Source organism: Danio rerio, chromosome 11 (genome assembly GCF_049306965.1).
Source record: "Danio rerio strain Tuebingen ecotype United States chromosome 11, GRCz12tu, whole genome shotgun sequence".
Taxonomy (NCBI): domain Eukaryota; kingdom Metazoa; phylum Chordata; class Actinopteri; order Cypriniformes; family Danionidae; genus Danio; species Danio rerio.
In genome coordinates, this window is record NC_133186.1 from 625,913 (window position 1) to 642,421 (window position 16,509).

At 33.5% G+C, this 16,509-nt stretch overlaps 1 protein-coding gene across 1 annotated transcript in view; it reads right to left on the reverse strand.

Moving 5' to 3' along the window:
* Positions 1-369: 369 nt before the first annotated feature.
* Positions 370-16,509, reverse strand: part of pparg (peroxisome proliferator-activated receptor gamma) — a gene marked incomplete at its 3' end in the record, with an annotated part of 69,601 nt that continues 53,461 nt past the window's right edge. The window contains 4 exon segments of the mRNA NM_131467.1: positions 370-723; positions 4,520-4,763; positions 5,093-5,317; positions 11,383-11,582. Of these exon segments, the coding sequence (NP_571542.1) occupies positions 476-723; positions 4,520-4,763; positions 5,093-5,317; positions 11,383-11,582 (917 nt within the window).

The following is a 16,509-nucleotide window of genomic DNA, read 5'->3' on the forward strand; positions in this document are numbered from 1 at the left end:
TTTCATGTAAATTAAATCCTATGAATTTGTATGAATTACCCACTTTTCTGACCAGATGTGAAATAGTTACGCTTCCTCTTGAGATCGGGCTGATCAAATATGGACAAACCCAACTGTTGGGTTAAACAAAACTGACTTTACATAAACATTTATCCCAGTATTGTGTTTGTCCATCTTTGACCGAGAGCTGGGTTACGACAAAACAGCATTTTTTAGAACACGAGTGTATGTGTGTGCGCATGTATGTGTGTGTAATTGTGCGCATGTGTGTATGTATGTGCGTGTATATATATATATATATATGTGTGTGTGTGTGTGTATGTGTGTGTGTTTTCTGCAGTGTTTGTGTCTTTAATAGAGATCCCGTATGCTGTGTGTGTGTGTGTTTGTGTGTGTATTTGTGTCTCTAGTACAGATCCTGCATGATGTATGTATGTTTGTGTGTGTGTGTGTGTGTGTGTGTGTCTGTCTGTCTTTAGTACAGGTCCCGCATGATCTCCTGCAGCAGCGGGTGCAGGCTCCAGTCGGCCTCGGTCTCCTTCATCATCTGGATGAGCTGCACGTGGTCGGTCACCAGCTGCCGCAGGTCCGTCATCTTCTGCAGGACTTTGGCGAAGAGCTGCAGCGAGTCTGGATGGTTGATCTTCAGCTGCAGCTCCAGAGAGTGGAGAACCGTCTCCTGAAGGTCCTCGATGGGCTTCACGTTCAGAAGACCTGGACGATCTACAACACACACACACACGCACACGCACACACAAACACACACACACAAACAAAACCAAGCAAAAAAAGGGGTCAGCAGGATTTTTAAATGTTGTAAAATCAGCTTCTCCTGCTTACCAAGGCTACATTTATTTAATCAAAAAATACAGTACAAGATGTAAAATTATGAAATATGATTGCACTATAAAATAATTGTTCAAAATAATATTATAATTTAATTTTATAATTTATTTAGGTGATTTTAATGAAGAATTTTCAGCTTCATTACTTCAGTCTACAAAGTCATGTGATCCATCATAAATCACTCTAATATAAATTATTATTAATATTATTATTATTATTATTATTATTATTATTATTATTATTATTATTATACATATTCATTCATTCATTCATTCTTTTCGGCTTTGTCCCTTTATTAATCCAGGGTTGCCACATTGGAATGAACCGCCTAATATAAATATTATAATTATTATTACTATAATTTTAAATATTATTATTGTTACTATAATCATTATAAATATTAATATTGTTACTATTATCATCATAAATATTAATATGATTATAAATATAATAATAATTATTACTATTATCATTATAAATATTATTATTGTTACTATTATCATTATTATTATTATTATTATTATTATTAATATCATAATAATAATAATTATTATTGTTATTATTATTAATTTTCTTCTTCTTTTTCTACTTATTATTATCATTATAAGTATGATAATAATAATAATAATATGTATAATAATATGTATAATAATAATATGTATAATAATATGTATAATAATAATAATAATATAATGTATAATAATAATAATAATAATAATAATAATAATAATATGTATAATAATATTATGTATTATAATAATAATAATAATTATAAATATTTTTATTTTATTATCATTAATACTAATAGTAATAATGACTGGAGTAATCATTTCAACTACATACAATAAGAAAGCAGTTATTTAAAATATTAATAAATGTTAAGAATTTAACTTTTTAAAAAATGTATATATACTATAAGTCAGAGTTATTTGCCATCGTCTGAATTTGTTTTTCAAATATTTCCTAAATGAAGTTGAACAGATTCAGGAGTTGTCCACAGTATTTCCTCCTAATATTTATTCTTCTGGAGAAAGTCTGATTTGTTTCATTTCAGCTAGAATAAAAGCAGTTTTTGATTGTTTTAAAGCTATTTTAAGGTCAATATTATTGGCCCCTTCAGCAATATTAGTGTTGGATTGTCTCCAGAACAAACCACTGTTATACAATGACTTGCCTAATTACCATAACTTTACCCCAATTACCCTAGTGAAGCCTTTACATGTCACTTTAAGCTGAACACTAGTGTCTTGAAGAATATCTATAGTCTAATGTTATGTGCTGTCATGATGACAAAGCGAACATGCTTTTTAAAAATAATGAAAAAATGTAAACTTCAGCTGTTTGAGCTCAATTATGGCCATAAAGCAGATATCCGTATGGGCTAATAGAACAACCATTCGTTTAACCATAAAGATCAAAGATGCGATCTGTGTCAGAGTTTAAGGAACCGCTGATGCCACTGCAGAAGCTGTATAATTGTGAAGAACGTGTGGTTTCTGCTAAAAGTGAGAATCAAATAATGTGAGTGATAACGTCAGCTCAGCGTTGAGGATGAGCCAAATATACGTCTGGTTTCACAGATGTCACGTGCAGCATATCATGATTCACTCAGTTTGCGGTCGCACACCAGTAAAACTGCAACTGAGGTTAATCTTATCATACACTCCTCTTTTTTCTGCTTACACTAAATAATCAGGGCCAAATCAGACTCCTGTTGAACTAATTGCTCTGATAATGTTTCACTAACATTGCCATTACGACTCTGAACATCCAGTTTATTCACTTTTATTTCTATTCATGCAAACATTAGCATTTAATTTATTACTCACAAGAAATGTGGTCATGTTTGGGTTTAAAAAAACAAGTCATTATTATTATTATTATTATTATTATTATAATGTTAACCTATTTATTTTAGAACTTGTATTTAAAGTGTATTTATTTATTGTTTTCAGCAAAAAATCCTCATCTATTTATTTTAAAACTTGTCAAACATATTTATTTACTATTTTTAACAGTGTGATCAACAGTTGGAGAAGGAGAAAAACTAATTAAAAAGGCTTATAAAAAAGGGCCCGTACCCACTATAGAAGAGATTGCACATGATCGAATGCTGGACAAATTTGTCAGTATGATGAACTGTGACAATCATCCCCTTTTTCATACAGTCCAAGTGTGTGCAAGTTCTTTTAGTGCAAGATTACCTCAACCCCGGTGTTACAGAGAAAGGTACACTGAAAAAAATTCTTACATTTTTGGATTTACTCCATTTTTTTAAGTTAAGTGGTTGTAAACAATTTATTTAGGCTGAATTTAAACGTTATTAAACTTAATTTGTTTGTTTAAATTCAACACGAATAAATTGTTTGTAACAGTTTTGCATGCAACAATTTTTTCAGTGCACAGGAAGTCATTTTTACCAACAGTAATCAGATTGTATAACCAAAGTCACACTAGATGAATTATGCTGAATAGTAATCGTTATTAGATCTGCTGGACAAGTGTTTGCTCGTTGTTTTTGGAACTAAGGTGTGCAGTATGAATAGCGTAATGACAAAAGCTTCAAAACACAAGAATGAATAACATTTTAAACATCAAAAACAATTACTTAAACATCTAAATAATATTTTAAGACCTTTTATATATATTCGGCCCAAATGATCGAGCCTTAGTTAACTCTTTCTAAACTTTGACTGTGGTAAAACAAAAATAATAATAAATAAATAACGTATAACATGCACCATGTTCTACGTTACGAAAGCAGCATCAGATCACGTTGGAACTGTAAGGTTAAATGGGTCATAATTTCAACTTATTCCTGGAGTTCAGGAATCATGGGCGTTTATCCTTATTATTTGTGTTTAGCTGTGTTTGTTTGTGGGCGTGTGGGCAGGTTCGTCATTGTTTGTAATAATGGCGGACATGGGTAGAGTCGTCTTGACAACATTTGTTTTCATAATGAGTTGGTAAGAGCCACTTCCAAGCTTTAAGCAGATCTGGCTCTCATGTATATTTCTCATGTATTCGTGGAGATTCTGCTGTTTTTTCTGACTACAGTTTACATGTCACGCATCCCACATGGACGATTGTAATAACACAGCCTCATGAGCGTTGCCGCATTAAAAATAATGAGCTCAGATTGAGAAACTAGACATAGAGTTGGGTTCATATTGATTACTTTATCAAACACTATTTGTTCTCATCATGCACTCGCTGCGTTTAAAAGTAGACAGTTCAAGCATTCATAGATATATGTCTCGTGTCTGTGTGTTTTGTTTATGCGGAGTTCAGTGCATTTTACTGAACAGTTCGGGGAGAGACTACACTGTTTATTTTCATTATTTTGCAAAAGCTGACACTTTTGTTGTTATTGTGAGTGTGCACAATTTAAAGTAGACAGCTAACAGATTAGATTGATGTATTGATCTTATCTGTATGATCTAAACTGAAAGTTCATTTCGGCGTTATCAGTAGACGCCTCAAACTGTGTATACGCAGTTGCTGACCCCAGAGGGTTAAACGTCATTTGGAAAATATTTGAAAAAGAAAGTTACAGGAGGTTGAATAATTTTGATTTGAACTATAGATATAAATCAAACATATATTAGATAGAACGATATATTATATATTATATACGATATATAATATATTATATTAGATAGGTTGAACTGACCTCCGCTGAGGATGATGACGGCCAGGAACAGCGCCATGTCGCAGTCGTCCAGCTCCAGCATGTTGAACTTGATGGAGAACTCGAACTTGGGCTCCATCATCTCGCAGAAGGGTTTGCGCAGACTCTTGAGGAACTCGCGGGTCATGAAGATCTGTCCGTAGGAGATCAGGGTCCCGTCTTTATTCATGAGCGGAGAAATCATGATGATCATCACTTCGATGACCCCGTACTTCAGCAGCGTCACCTGCAGGGGGAGCCACACATTATAAACAAAACAGTGGGTCACTACACTCCCTTCCACAGCCATGTTACCCTTAAAACCCTGTTCATTTACAGTCCACATGAACTGAAAGCTGCAACCTGAAGTAACAGAATATTAAATGAGAAAACAGTGGGCGTGGCTTGTTTTTTTCTATCGCGAGCTGATTGGATATACCAAAGTAGGAATTTCATTCGGAAAGATCAAGAAAATCTTAACAAACCCAAAATATCCTGTGCTTTTGAGGAACTATTAGGGACTGAGGCGCTAGAAGCCCCACCCCTGTTCCACCCATCGCCCCGCCCCCTGCTCACCTGGTCGTTCAGGTCCAGGTTGATGAACCCCGGGATGCTCTTGGCGAATTCGGTGACTTCGCTGATGGCCTCGGCAGATCTGGACTGGTAGCTGTGGAAGAAGCGCAGCTCCACCTCATGCATGATGCCCAGATCTGAGCGCCGGTGCTCGTGGAGCGGCATGTATCTGCAGTTGATCATCTGCTCGCCTTCCACCAGAGACTTCATATCGTGGATCACAAAAGGCTGCAAAACAATTGCAGTGTGTGAACATAACCAGAATCATTAATTCAAGAGTCCACAGAAACACTGTGATTGACATTCTCCCTTTATATGTGTCATCAGAGGGGGAAAGCCCCGCCCACTAGTTCCCATCTCTCCATCTCATTAGCATCTCCAGCAGCCCTAAGTGAGAAGCAGCCGTCTGTCCATTAGCCATTAGAGTGTTTGAGCTGCTGAAGATAATGTCAGCATAGACTAAGAGGATTATAGATGTGGAGTTTTAGATGAACAGCGACCGTGTTTATATATTCACAGTTTCAATCAGAATTATTAGCCCCCATTTGACATTTTTTCTTTTTTTTAAATATTTCCTAAATTATTTATTGTGCAATAAAAACTCTTAAATAAATAAAAAAAGAGATATAGAGTCAGATATTATAGATACACAGCTGATATTGTTTGATCAATCCTGCGGGAAAGCAATATTGAACCGATTTAAATACATTTGAAGTTAAAATTATTCGCCGTCCTGCACTGTAAAAAATAATATGATCAATTAGTCCTGACAGCGTTTTTAGGACATTAATACTTATTATTACTGTCACGATAACCAGCGATCGTACTCCATAAGATCGCTGGATTTCACTAACAATAACTTATAGACTACAAATCCGTCATTTCTGGACTACATATTCATACATGCACTCCGGTCACACTCACACATGCTTCCTCATCTAGACTGATTACTCGCACCACCTGAGGATTGTTAGAGACTGATTGCACACACTATTTAAGCAGCACACTCACTCACCCCCATTGCCGAGTCTTGTTAACTGTATAGTAACACTACAACTCGTTTTCCTTGTCTTGTTTCTCCGTGTTTTAACCTCAGCCTTGTTTACCTTTTGTCTCCGTCTGCCGCCTGACCTCTTGCCTGTTACTTAGACTATGATTCTGGACTGTCTTCATATACCTGTTTGCTCCTGTATTGACCATTGTTTGCCCGACCACTGATTAAACCTGCATTTGGATCCAAACTTCATTGGTTTGTGTCACTCCCATGTTTACAATTACTTACTTATTAATACTTATTAAAGTTAATCATGCTCTAAATTTCAAAAGACTCAGAAGATTAATTTAATTCAGCTTAAAAATGTAAGGCAACCAGGATTTGATTGCAGTGTGTGAATTTGTTTCTCAAATATTTCCCAAATGATGCTGAACAGATATAGGAATTGTTCACAGTATTTCCTTTAATATTTGTTCTTCTGGAGAAAGTCTTATTAGTTTTATTTGGGCTTGAATACAAGCATTTTTTAATAATTTTAAACCCATTTTAAGCTCAATATTATTCTCCCCTTCAGCAATATTAGTGTTGGATTGTCTCCAGAACAAACCACTGTTATGCAATGACTTGCCTAATTACCCTAACTTTACCCTAATTACCCTAGTGAAGCCTTTACATGTCACTGTAAGCTGAACACTAGTGTCTTGAAGAATATCTAGTCTAATATTATGTTTAGAAATGTGTTGAAATCTCTCCGTTAAACAGAAATTGAGGAGAAAATATCAAAGAAATTTTAATGCATCATGATGGTGAATAACTCACACTATACCAGTATTTCTGCATGATGCGTTGAAAAACCACGTTAACAAACCCAAACCCTCTTGTTTGGCCCGTTACATCTGGCAGTTCATTAAAACATGCGAGGTTGCATGCGAGTGTGTATCCTGTGTGTTTGTTGACTTCTGCAAAGACTGACTGAGATTCTGAGCGTGACTTCAGAAATGCTGCTGCGCAAAATGGACTTCCTATTCAAGGCTTTAAAGGCGTGTGGTTCCACCTCAGACTCTGAAATATGTCTGCAGCAGAACAACTCAATGCACTGAAAGTGTTTATCTGTTCAATTATCTGCAAGCATTTATCTTTATTAATAAACTTAACAAGCATTCATCTGTACCGGTAAACTTTAATGCTACATGTTCCCCCATTTCCCTACATTTACTTCAATAAAGCATTGCTAAATACGGCTTTCTGTGAATTATTAGTGTTTTCATTTATATATTTCTACATGGTGTAACATATTCCCGCAGCATTGACTTCCATAGTATCTCTTTCCTACAATGAAAGTCAGTGGTTGCATCAGTGTTAAATCAAATAAAAATAAAATGTTCTAGTCGGCAAAAGTAAGTCGAAAAATGTGGAAAAAAAAATTAAAAAGTCTTTATCGACATGGCAAGTCCTCAAAACTGCGCCTATGTATTTCGGCAAACACTTGCCTTCATCAGGATAACAGAGATGAGGTGCGTCTGGAGTTTTATAACTCATTAGAACATCTCAACAATGCTAAAGTAATACAATAAACACAAGATCAACTCAACAATTATTATTAATTCAGCATTGAGAAAGCGAGAGAAATAATTGATCATAAAAATAAAATAAAGAAGATGATGAGTGTTATACAACATATCTCTCAAATAATACAACGTCAATGTATATATAATAAAACCCCAAAAATGTGTGTATATAAACAAATAAACTAGTATAAATCCACACAAAAATGTTCTAGTCATCGCATTTTACTAAGCATTCCCTTGTTGAACACGAAAGAAGATATTTTGAAAAATGTTGGAAATCTGTAAACATTGACTTCCATAGTATCTCTCTTTCCTACAATGGAAGCCAATGGTTACAGGTTTCCAGATAGTCAAATAGTTTTTGTTAACTTGAAATAAAACTGTCAAGTTATCACAACTTATATTAAAGTTAAACTTTGTATATTGTAAAACATTAGCTAAAACATTCATAACATAAGTTAAAAAAACATAAAAAACATTAGTTGCTATGACATTTTATCTGGAATAATCTAATCGAAACAATCTGTGGCTTTTGTTTATATATATATATATATCTATATTTTCTATATCTTTATATATATAAAGAGTTTAGATGCAAAAACCTGTCTAAAATTTTCATCTAAAATTAGCATTTTTTTCAGCCTGTTGTGTGTAGTTTCAGTAATTGTACATTTAGTGCAAAGAATAGGTTATTTTCATTGCCTTTAAAATGAAACAACTGAAAATAAATATAGGAGACTGAAAAAAATGTGAATTTTAGGGGAAAATTTCAGACGGCACTTAGAGGTTTTTGCATCTGAACTCTTCATACATACAGTATATACATATACATATACATACATATATATATATATATATATATATATATATATATATATATATATATATATATATATATATATACACATATATATATATATATATATATATATATATATATATATATAAATATATATATATATATATATATATAAAATATAAAAAAAAAATATATATATATATATATATATATATATATATATATATATATATATATATATATATATATATATATATATATATATATATATATATATATATATTGTTAGTTAGTTATTGATCCCTAATGTTTTATTATTTGGAATGATCTGTCACTAATTTGATTTTGTTTATTTTATTTATTATTATTTGCATCTTCAATTATTCATTGTATTCTGTGGAATAATCTGTTGTTGATTAAAATTTAAATTTTTTATATACATTTTAAATGATTTCTACTGTTTTATTATCTGGAAAAATCTGTCGCTAAATAAAACAACCTGCGGTTTGGTTTTTGCTTTGTTTATTTTTAATCTCAATTCAGTACATGTAAACACAACAGCGCTGCATTATCCACTCACATTTGCTGTTACATCTCAACAAAGAGTGTTATAAAAATAAAAGCATAACTCCTCACAGCGTCTGCTTTCATATTAGAAGAGAAAAGCTGCCGTTTCGTTTCGTGTCAGCTTCCTTTGTTCTGTGAATGTGGAACTGATGAAGCTTGATTTATGACTCTTCTCATATGCAGATTTACGCTGGTGTATTTGTGCAAGACTCTCTTTCTGCAGTCCGTGCTTTCATAAATATTTTTATAAGTAAAAAGCAGATGTTGGATATCAGTCGTCTGTTAGTCAAAACAAGCATCTCACAGCCTTGCTCATATCTCTTCTGAAAGACACGTGAAGCTTATTTCTGCTGTCAAAAATAGTATGATTTTTATTATTATTAAGTGTTTGTCTTTCATTGCTGCTGAGATTCATACATGTAAATAAAATAGGCTTTAAAAGAAATATTGATACTAGTATACTATATTTTTAAGTCTAAATGTCTAAATATTGCGTATACAAATTATTGCACAATGCAAGATATTAAATGCTCATATCTCTTGCTGAAGTCAAAAAAGTGTGTGTGTGTATATATATATATATATATATATATGTATTTTTTTTTATTCATTTTTTTTAAGTATTTAGGTGTCTTTTATTGCTGCTCAGCTTTATGTAAATAAAATAAGCTTTAGAGTAAATATTTATGTATATCATAATTATTAGTGTAGCTTGTAAATGCAAGACTGTGTGTGGGTGTTTCCCAGTGTTTGGTCTTAGCTGGAAGCATATGCTGGATAAGTTGGTGGTTCATTCTACTGTGTCGACTTTGATTGATTAATAAAGAGACTAAGCCAAAAAGAAAATGAATGAATGAAATATAATATTATATAACTTATATATTATTTAAATTATATGTATGATTTGGATCAAACTTTAGATTTTATGTAAATCTATTTAAAATATAGATATATTTTCCAAACGCTTACAAACTAAACTACATGAAATCATAATTAATGTGTGGTTTTTCCCTTAATATATTTTCTTTTTGTCGTTCAGGGTAAATTTGTGTGGTTTTTAATCGAACTTGATTTAATTATGAACAAATGACGGCATATAGTATGATATAATATGAATGCAGCACTGTGTGATATTAAATAAAACAAAGATTTTTGTTTTGAATTTTAGAAAATAATACTGTGAACATACAGTTGAAAGAAACTCACACAGTATTTTTAAAATTTATTTTCTTACACATAATTGTGTAATTGATGCGCACGTTAAAAGGGATCGTTCACTCAAAACTAAATATGATGCAATTGTTTACTCAACATTCATATATAAAAAACAGAAGGAGATATTTTGAAAAATGTTGAAAACCTGTAACCATTGACTTCCATAGTATTTCTTTTTTCCCACAATGGAAGTTAATGGTTACAGGTTTCTAACATTGTTCAAAATATCTACACTGTAAAGACGTCTTGGTTGCCTTAACTTTAACTTAATCACTTTAGGGTGACGCAATGGCGCAGTAGGCAGTGCTGTCGCCTCACAGCAAGAAGGTCGCTGGCTTAAGCCTCAGCTGGGTCAGTTGGCTTTCTGTGTGGAGTTTACATGTTTGTGTGGGTTTCCACCGGGTGCTCGGGTTTCCTCCACAGTCCAATGTGGTACAGGTGAGTTGGGTATGCTAAAATTGTCCGTGGTGTATGTGTGTGAATGACATGGGTGTTTCCCAGTGATGGGTTGCAGCTGAAAGGGCATCAGCTGTGTAAAACATATGCTAGATAAGTTGGCGGTTCATTCCGTTGTGGCCACCCCAGATTAATAAAGGGAATAAGCCGAAAAGAAAATCAACAATTGAATGAAATGATTTCTATGATTTCAATTGAACTTATATTACGCTAAACAGCTTGTGTAATTAAGTTAGAGCAAGATTAACTTGGTTTAGTAAGTTGCATTGACCTGCAACTGATCATATAACTTCATACAGTGTAGGTTTGTGTTGAACTGAAGACAGAAACAGTAACTATTGACTGCATCTTCATATTTGGGTGATCTGTCCCTTTAACACTTGGTCTGATTGTGTGTTGTATGATTTGTTCTGCATGTAATTCAGGATATGATGAAAGCGTGGTGTGAGATTATCTCTTATCTGCACACTGAGACTCATGATCAGTTGGAAACCTGATTTTCAGCCCGGGCTGCGTGTCACTGATGTTGATGCAGACGATCTGAGATTTCAGTCAGAGCCGAAAAACTATAGTTTGTTCTTAATGACAGGCACAGATGAAGTGTTCAGCACAAAACTAGCAATGTGAGCTGACAACATCAACATGGTTGGTTTTGATTTCTTGTGTAGTATAAAGTGAAGCGTGAGTAACTCACAGCATTGTCGCTGGTCTTCCCGGACAGGATGGCTCTGGCCTTGGCTTTGGTCAGAGGGAAGTATTTGAGATAGGACTCGTAGAGATGTCGGGCCAGCGCGCGCAGGTCTGCAGACTCCGGGTGCATGTGGTTCACGTCACTGGAGAACTCGGCCAGCAGCTTCTCCTTCTCAGCCTGCGGCATTCGACCGAAGCGAATCGCTGGGAAAAAACAAACAAACAGACGGATGAGAATCCCCAAACACAGATCTGAGTCTGCGGGGACGCGAGCGTGTGTGTGGGAGTTGAAGACGGGAGTTTGTTTTCAGTGTGAACACAGGGCATCATGACCACCGCCAGCATTCCTCCTCATCTTTGGTATTCTGATGCTAAATATTTCATGTTTTTTTTTTTGTTAAATAAAATTATTCTGTTCATCAAGGCAGCATTTATTTTGTGTAAAAAAAAAAAGGCAAATTGTTAAATACTTATTTATTAAATATTTATTTATTACTTACTGTATGCAGTTTCAAATGAAATTACTCCAGTAATAGTAATAATAGTAATAATTATAATAATAATAATTAATAATAATATAATAATATAATAATAATAATTATAATAATTTTTATAAAAATAATATTAACAATAATTAAAAATAATAAGTATATTATTATTAATAACCATAAATAATAAATAATATTAATAACAATAGCAATAATTCATAACAATAATAACAATATTAATTATTATTATTAATAAAATAATATTAGTAGTAATAATAATAATAATAATAATAATAATAATAATAATAATAATTATTATTATTATTATTAAAGTGATTTCTGAAAGATAATGTGATTCTTGGAGTAATGAAGCTGAAAATTCATTATTGAAATCACTGGAATAAACGATTAAATTAATATATACATATATATAATGTGATATCTGATGTCTACTTTGTAGGTTTGTGGCTATAAGCAACACAAAATTTCCACAGACTGATTTATATGCTTATCTCTAACCAGAGGAATTACCCGTAGAATGAAAAGCTTGGTTTTGACCATATTTGGAGTGCTCGTGAATATGACACACACGCACACATCCACTCACACACATATACACACACAAACACAACACACAGCGTGATGTACTCTGAAAATACACAACACAAAATATTCTTCAGTTGTCAAAAAAACATTTTAAATTGAGCACATGCCTTGTCAACAATCTCACACAAACATAAAGTGTTTATACACATCTGCATGTGTCCTCTTTACAAACATGCACACCGAATTTCATTATATATGCATTAAACTAACAAAAGACACATTTAAGCAGCCGTTTTCGAGGAGCAAAAGTGTAAATGAGCACAAATTGTGTGAATATTTAATCTGTATATCCTGCATTTTGCATTTAGTCATGCTGTAAACCTCAAAATTCTGATAAATATCTGATAAAAAACGAATGATGATTTGGGCTCCTAAAACTCTGTGTATGCTGTAAAAACTTTATAGGCACCTTTAAATATCTAATCTGGACACTTTATGGTTTTGCAGACTTCTGTCATTTTAATGAGAAAAAAGATGAAAACAGAACCATAAACCGTGCAGTGATGCGGTCATTGCTTTAGTGTATATGGGCCCCTTCAGTGATATATTTCCCTCTCTATCAGATACACAGAAACACTCCCCAATCCTACATGTAATAATTACCTAAAAACAACACAGGCTATCTGGAAGAATGCACACTTTGGACCAACTAAAACACTAAAGTTTGGTTTTATTTCCCACTAACTAGATCATATTTATGGTTTAAATATATTTAACACTAGGGGCAGCACAGAGGCTCAGTGGTCAGCACTGTGGACTCACAGCAAGAAGGTTGCTGGTTCGAGTCCCGGCTAGGTCAGTTGTTCTCTCTGTGTTGGTGTGGGTTTCCTCCGGGTGCTCCAGTTTCCCCCACAGTCCAAACACATGCGCTATAGGGGAACTGATCAACTAAATTGGCCAAAGTGTATGAGTGTGTGTGTGTGTGTGTGTGTGTGTGTGTGTGTGTGTGTGTGTGAATAAGTGTGTATGGGTGTTTCCCAGTACTGGGTTGCAGCTGGAAGGACATCTGCTTTGTAAAACATATGCTGGAATAGTTGGCGGTTCATTCCATTGTGGCAACCCCTGATAAATAAAGGGACTACACAGAAGGAAAATGAATGAATGAATAATTCAGACGTCACTGCTCCAGATGATGATTGATGCTGAAATTGAAACCGGTCTCGAACTAGCATTAGCAGTATGGATATATACAATCTACATATAATTATAAATAATTAATGCATTTTTAAATAATTATAATATTTTTTAATTTAATTTTTAAATTTTTTTTTTTTTTACATTTTTTAGTGTTTCTTTATTTTTTTTATTTTATTTTATTTATTTTATTTAAATGGGATTTTTTCTTTTATTCATTTAGAATATTTAGAATTATTTTAATATAATTTATTTGTAATTATTTTTCTGCTTTTTATACTAAGATGGTATTTATAATCATTTGTATATTTGTAATTTTTTAATGTAATTTCTTTTATATCTTTTATTTTTGCTTTATTTTTTATTTTTTTATGCTCAGAAGTATTTTTTAAATAATGTTTTATTTAATTTATTTAATTTAATCTTTTTAAGTGTGAATTATTTTCTGTTATTTATTTAGAAAAACGTACATTTTTTATACTCAGAAGTGTTTTTAATAACTTTCTGAATTGTATTTTTTTAATCTATTTTATTTTCTTAAAAAAACTGCTAGGCAGCACGGTGGCTCAGTGTTTTTAACTGTGGTCTCACAACAAGAAGGTCGCAGGTTTGAGTCCCGGCTGGGTCAGTTGGTGTTTCTGTGTGGAGTTTGCATGTTCTCCCTGTGTTGGCGAAAGTTTCCTCCGGGTGCTCCGGTTTCCCCCACAGTCCAAACACATGCGCTATAGGGGAACTGATCAACTACACTGGTCGTAGTGTATGAGTGTGTGTGTGTGTGTGTGAGAATGAGTGTGTATGGGTGTTTCCCAGAAGTGGGTTGCAGCTGGAAGGGCATCCACTTTTAAAACATATGCTGGCATAGTTGGTGGTCCCTGATAAATAAGGGACTGAGTTGAAGAAAAATGAATGAATGAATGAATGAATATTTAACATTAATATTGACATAATATTTTTCCTTTTTAGAAACATGAAAGCCAAATGAGGTTTTATAAGAAAGTAAATTTTAAACCTCTTTAATTGTCTGATATTAATTCAGCTTTTGACCGTAATGCTTATTATTATGTCCTTTTAAAATATGCATTATATTTCCTCTTCTCCTAAAAAAGGATTTGACAGCACATCAAGACAAATGCTATTTCAACAAAACTGCTTCTTGTATTAATATTTCTGCAATAGGGAGTGTTATTTGCTTTGGACAAACTGAACGAAACAGGTTTAAACCTGTCTTGAAAACCATCATTTTCTATTAGACAAACATAAACATGCGCCTTAAATAAATGACACGGCTGTTTAACTTTTGTCAGAGTATAATATAAAGCCACAAAGGCAGCATTCTTCTCTTTATGTGCTCAAATGAAGAAAATAAAGGCATATAATGAGGGAAATAAGGGTTGAGCACATTGTCATGTTTGTAATATTTCTGAAGGAGCTGCTGACATGGAAATGAAGCAGATTTTGGTAAAAAACCCAAACAAAATAAACATTAAAAATAAAACAGATTTAAAAAAATCTGAAAATAAGGTATGTGTGATAATGAAATGACAGAAGGAGAAAGCGCCGAACTACTGAAGTGTATTTAACACCTTATTTAAAGGCTGTTTTGTTGACAGCATCTTAAAGACGCCTCTCATATGGAGAATGAAGCCACATGCAGTGCTCAGGTGTGAGTTTCTCACAGTCTTCAACAGAGTGTGTAAATCTTGATGCTTCTGTGGGTCTCGTCTATCAAATCTGAGCTTCATTCTGCATTCTCTATTGGATTGGGGTCAGGTGATTGGTTGGACCATTCTACAGCTTGACTTTCTCTGAAAGCATCTGAGAGTCTCCTCGGTTGTGTTTTGGATCATTGTCTTGCTGAAATGGTTTGATCTTCATCCTCCTGCTGATGTAGATGTTGGACTGAAGCAGCTGATATTCATTTGATGAGGAACTACTGAGAGATTTCAGCTGCTGTCTGGGCTTTCACTGCCCAAATACATCTCCCTTTCTTCATGTGTTCAAATCCTTTTTCTTTTTTTCATTTTATAATGCATAACTTCATTTGTGAACTAATTACAGTAGATTTGTTTTCTTTGCATATATATTCTTCTTCTGGTGACAATTTCAAGTCATCAGCACCTTTAGAAATAAGTTTTCTGAGATAAATGGTGACGTGTTCAATACTTATTTTTCCTGCTGAATAAGTTTCAGATCAACATGAGACTGAGTAAATGACTGCAGAATGTTCATTTACACACCCTTGTCAGACACAGAGTGTAAAATATGTTTAAAAACACTACGTTATCCGCTACTCATTATTAATGGCATCTAATATTGCATTAATCAGTAGACTGTAATCTGAACTCGGCGAGAGTTGTAAGCATTTCCTCTGAATCTAGGACAGCCGAATTGATCAAAGACAGCAGAAACAAAAACATAGCCAGGCTAAAACCATCGAACCCTCCAGAAAATAATGTCAAACGCTCAACAAATTCAACAAGTGCTGAAATGGATGTTTTTTAAGTGTCTTCTGGTAAACCTTGGGCAAGTCTTCAGCCGTCAGACAGGAAACATGAAGAAGTGCCCTCATTTTATTGTACCGAAGTGAAGTATCTGCATGTATTTTACACAATAAACAGGCTCTGAAGTGTTTTTTCTTCATTGACTCGTAATGTTTTTGTTTTGCATGTTTGAGATCTGCTGAATTATCTCTCTGACATGATAAGATCTCCCACAATAGAGACATTTACTGTCTAATGTTGAGTTCGCACTAAAACAAAGCTGCGGTTTCTGAAGGGACTGTCCTGTCATCAGAAAAGCTCTGCAAACTCTTTCATTACAATATGAGAATCATCGGCTGAAAATGCCATGACAGAGAAAAATGATCAATCAATCAATCAATCAATCAATCAATCAATCAATCA